Here is a 5,500-nt window from a genome sequence, read left to right as displayed (position 1 = left end):
GAGTGAACAAAAAGAAAGCAAAACAAACTGCCAAATATCTAAAGCAGGGGTGTCCAAACTACGGCCCGGGGGCCAAATGCGACCCATTTTGAAACGGCCCTCAGTTAATTCAAATAGTATAATGAAATATGGCCCACAAATTAAACTTGTGCTTGTCATATATTGTAATAATTAAATATATACGTACAAATATATATCACAGTATTCATGTGTGCCCACTTTTCAAATAAATTCAATCAATTAAAGTTGGAAACATTTTCAAACTAATCTTAATTGATATAAAAAGCCCAATCACTTATTTGCATAGCACATTTTTTTATAAGCAATCTGAAGCTTCTGTTTTAAGCCATGAGCTGCAGACTACATACATGGAGCCCTCTGGAGAGCTGTGATGTAGGCTTTTATGTTTCTTACAGCATTTCTAAGTATCAAGCTTAATTTACCTACATTTGATTGATTTTGCTAACTTATAACTTTGCATATGAGGCAATATACCTCACCTCACCAGCCTTTCATATATTTTTCTGGATGTGGCCCTCGGTGAAAAAACTTTGGACTTGTTTGGTAAATGTACTGAGCATGCAGGTTAGTGACTCACAGTAGATGGTGAGGTTTAGTGGAGCACTGGTGCCCTCACTGACAGGATTAGAAACACGACAGCTGAATGGTCCCTGGTCGTAGCGGGTCACATTAACTATAGTTAAAGTGGAGTTTCCATCAGTGATCTGAACTCTGGCACTTCCTGTAACCTCAGAGCTGCTGTTCAGCCAGAGGAAAGAGAGAGAGGATCCAGAGGAGGAGCAGGACAGACTGACGGAGCTGAACTCCACCAGCTCTGTGCTGCTGGAGGTTACCATTACATTGGAGACTGGTGCTGTGGGTGAAAAACAAAACAAATGTTTAAAGGTGCAGGAGAATATAACACTGCAGTGGCTGGGAATAAACCTCATGATCAAGATGAGATCATTAATATTCATGGCTGCATATTGCCACAAAAAAAAAACTAATTGTTTTTGCTTATTATCTTAGGACAATGGTTCAAGGACCAAACATGTTTATTTGAAGGATTTTAGAAATGCCATGCACAATAGAGGGGACTTTAATTTCAGTTTTTGTTAATGTTTTGTCAAACTGGCATTGATTTAACTAATCTGTTTTTTCAGACTGTAATTATTAATGTCAGTTCTTTATGATACACTTTAATTATGATGAAGTTCAATTTGTCTAATCTAGAAAGTATACCTAATATATACTGAATTCATTGTCTTTTTGAACACATTTAGCATTTGCTGAAATGTACAAGACGTTAGATGTACACCAAATACATCTTCAAACTCAAAGTAATACATATGTAATATATTGTTGATTACAATTGATGGAAATACCATTAAAAATAAGTATATTGTTCATCAACTCAGTGGAGAAGTGACTCACAGTAGATGGAGAGGGTTACTGGAGCACTGGTGCCCTCACTGACAGGATTAGATACACGGCACCTGAAGGGTCCCTGGTCGTAGCGGGTCACATTAACTATAGTTAAAGTGGATCCTCCATCAGTGATCTGAACTCTGTCACTTCCTGTAACCTCAGAGCTGCTGTTCAGCCAGAGGAAAGAGAGAGAGGATCCAGAGGAGGAGCAGGACAGACTGACGGAGCTGCTGAACTCCACCAGCTCTGTGCTGCTGGAGGTTACCATTACATTGGAGACTGGCTCTGTGGGTGAAACACAAATAAAACATTTTATAAAGTTACAGTATAAGATAAACACTGAAGCAGATGGGAATCTCATGTTAAGATGACATAATGAACATTCATGGCTCAACATTGAACGTTTTTACAAGCTCCTTCCACAAAAAAGGAGACTTTTTTATTTGTTGATGATTGTGCAAAGAATAAAAAGCCCTATATCATTGTTTACTTGCTCAATCGCTACACAACATCTTCATTCAGCAGAGAAAGAGATGCAACATGTGAAACTTTCTCACCGTATACATTCAGTCTTGTGGTCCCTGGCTGTGGCGGTGCTCCAGGTATTAAAATGGTAACTGTGTATCCTCCACTGTCAGTTAGAGCCAGGTTCCTGAGCTCCAGAGATCCAGTAGACCTGAAGAAGGTGATCCTGCCTTCATACTCTGGTCCAGTGTAGTTGCTACCACTGAAAGAAAATACATTCCTTCCACCAAATATCCAGGTCACTGCTCCAAATGATGTTCCTGGAGTCAGTGTTGTGGTGAACATCACTTTCCCTCCCACAGCTGCATTCAGACCGTCTGGCAACACACCAGCTCCTTCAGTTAAACCTGGAGAGAGACAGAGAGAGAGGATCTACTGTAGAAATCAATAACAATACTGCAGCAGGAAAAGTTATATCTGTTCTCTACGAAGACACTCATTATTTTAGAATTAGCTCTGAGGTATTTCTAAAACCTAAGTTTTGCTGCGAGCAAAAAACAAAACCTCAGAATAAAGTTCCAGTGGTCTTCAATTTAATAACCACAGATCTGGACTTACAAAAATAATGCTTAAACCCCTTATGTGAGAAATGTTTCTTCCCCCAGACATTTAGATTTCAAAGACAGAGGAACTGCTTTCAACTGAGAGAAAACTGACTGACTGTCAATAATTAAAGGTTAAACTTTGTTGAATAAACGACCAAACACTTTTAGCTGCTGTAGAGTATTAAATGCTAAGAGCTCACCTGAGATGACTCCCAGGATGAAGAAGTGTATCACAGCTGTTCCCATGTTTTTCTGCAGTAACATCAGATCATAGAAAAGAGATCACACTTTAAGAAGGCTGATCTCCATATATGAAGGTAAAACAAGGAAGGAGTGTGCAGTGGGGTTTTCCCATTTGAATACCTCTGAAACGTTACTTACCTGAACCGTTGATCATTTACAGAATATGCAACAAGCTGCTTTGGAAATGATCTTTAATAATTAATTATAAAGGTGAAGTAAAAGTTTATACTGACAAAATGACAACCAGAGAACATGGTGCAGTGGAATCACACCAGGTAAATTTCCCCACGGGTGTAAAGTGGCTTTTTGCCCCTCTTGCTTTGATCAAGGACTTGTTCATAGTCGACTTTTATTTTGGTCTCAACACGTTTCAAAGTTAAAAAAAAACATACATATACAAATCTGGCAAAGTACTCAAAACAGCTTCTGTGATAGTTCCCACTACAGTAAGTATTTCATTTAAGAATGTCAAGGATTTAAAGTCCTCTCCAATACAACATTCTTAAATGTAAATAGACATAAAAAACAAACAGACAAATAAAAACAAAACGGCCATAACAGCTAAATCTATCACACCAGACTAAAGGCTTGTCATTTCTGATGTTAATTCAGACATTTACATTTTTATTTTTTTTCTTAAATTACATCTTAAACCACCCAATCTGAACTATTGTATGTGTAACCTTGGTAAAGCTTTCTGTTTTAAATCACCATGAATATCTAAAACAAGATGCTTTATGTGGTCGCACCACTCAAATGGAAATATTCTGCGGGAGTTAACTTTTATATTGGTCTCTAGGTGGGAGCAATAATCATGGCTTCATTAGTTTGCCATGACTGTCATGTTGCTCTTGCTTTTGCTGTGATAATATTAATACCATATGCAAACATATTTATTTACACCACTAGAGGGCGATGTCTGGCAGCTTTAGGACATGTCTGCAGCTTCAGTGGGTTTGACTCATTATGCAGAAACTTTGTACCTCAACACGTAGGTAGTTCTGCATTTATTCACTGATATGTTGAGAACGGCAAGAGGCTCACATTTATCAGGACAGTCAGAGTTTGATGGCTGACATTTCTGTGGCTGTTCATATCTCACAGAGATACATCAATGGATATTTTAGCTTTACTTTGGATACTCTCCCTGTCTTTTATAGGTAAAATTCATATATCTTTTCAATCTTCTGCTATCTTTCCATTTTTCTATATTTTTTTGAACGTCAATGAATTGTTAAAAACTTGTTAAAAATGAGTTACGCTAATAATCTCGAGGTCTGCTTTTCATTCTTGTGTGATACGATAGCATCATACATAGCTGAGCAAACGCATGACTGATAAAAGTAAATTGCTAAAACAAATAATTGCTATACAGCACTTTTCAGTGTCAAATTTTGTATTACTTATATGCATACAAAAAGTGATAAAAAGTTCATAGTATTCAAAATGTTGATTGATTGTTGTCCCAGGGCTTATTTTCCAATGACCTCTGTCTGTCTCTCTCCAGGTTTAACTGAAGGAGCTGGTGTGTTGCCAGACGGTCTGAATGCAGCTGTGGGAGGGAAAGTGATGTTCACCACAACACTGACTCCAGGAACATCATTTCAAATAGTGCTCTGGAAATTTGGTTCTAAAGAGATATTTACATTCTTTGAGAGTAACCTCACTTCACCAGAGTATGAAGGCAGGATCACCTTCTTCAGGTCTACTGGATCTCTGGAGCTCAGGAACCTGGCTCTAAATGACTGGAGAATACTCAGTTACCATTTTAATACCTGGAGAACGACCACAGTCAGGGATCACAAGACTGAAAGTATACGGTGAGAAAGTTTCACAAGTTGCATCTCTTTCTCTACTGAATGAAGATTTTGCGTAGCGATTGAGTAAACAATGATATAGGGCTCTTTTTTCTTTGCACCTCCATCATGAATGTATGAAATGTTGCTTTTTTTCATGGATGGAGCTTGTAAAAAACGTTGAATGTGGAACCACGAATAATCAATATCTCCTCTTAAGATGAGACTCCAGCCACTTCAGTGTTTTCTTCTATTGTAACTTTATAAAATATGTTTTGTGTTTCACCCACAGAGCCAGTCTCCAATGTAATGGTAACCTCCAGCAGCACAGAGCTGGTGGAGTTCAGCAGCTCCGTCAGTCTGTCCTGCTCCTCCTCTGGATCCTCTCTCTCTTTCCTCTGGCTGAACAGCAGCTCTGAGGTTACAGGAAGTGACAGAGTTCAGATCACTGATGAAGGATCCACTTTAACTATCATTAATGTGACCCGCTACGACCAGGGACCATTCAGGTGCCGTGTATCTAATCCTGTCAGTGAGGGCACCAGTGCTCCAGTAGCCCTCACCATCTACTGTGAGTCACTAACCTGCTCAGTATATTTAAAAACGAAATCTAGTGGCAAACAGAGTTTAGATAATTGTCCGAGTTAATTTACTGATCTTACCTTGTTTAGTCTTATTTTATTCATGCATGGGTTTGTATTTACCAAACAAGATCTAGTTGCAAAGACTTTGGATAATTATCAGTTTCTTCTGTTGTCTTTTTGTTCACGCATGGGTTTATAAAATATTAAAACACATTTTCGCCTCCTATTTGAATCCATTGCATCATCCCTGCACACTACAGCACAGTTCAAACTAAATAATTGCTTGCTATGTAATAGAAGTTCCTTGTATTTGTATAATAATGCAGTTGTGAATACTAACGTATTGCTTTTGTATTAACCCTAAATGCAGATGGCCCAG

At 38.3% G+C, this 5,500-nt stretch overlaps 1 protein-coding gene across 1 annotated transcript; it reads right to left on the bottom strand.

Annotated features, from left to right (window-relative positions):
* Positions 1-574: 574 nt before the first annotated feature.
* On the bottom strand, positions 575-2,786 carry LOC104946285 (carcinoembryonic antigen-related cell adhesion molecule 1-like; the record flags this gene model as incomplete). Its single annotated transcript, XM_010772072.1, has 4 exons — positions 2,699-2,786; positions 1,986-2,300; positions 1,435-1,713; positions 575-874 (listed from the first exon to the last, which is right to left on the bottom strand). Coding segments are annotated over exons 1-4 (958 nt in total), but the record flags the coding sequence as incomplete, so codon positions are not given.
* Positions 2,787-5,500: the final 2,714 nt, after the last annotated feature.

This window comes from Notothenia coriiceps, unplaced genomic scaffold, assembly GCF_000735185.1.
Source record: "Notothenia coriiceps isolate Sejong01 unplaced genomic scaffold, NC01 NC01_scaffold00010936, whole genome shotgun sequence".
In the NCBI taxonomy this organism is placed as follows: domain Eukaryota; kingdom Metazoa; phylum Chordata; class Actinopteri; order Perciformes; family Nototheniidae; genus Notothenia; species Notothenia coriiceps.
The sequence above is the reverse complement of the archived record's forward strand: the minus strand, read 5'-3'. Positions and strand labels throughout refer to the sequence as shown.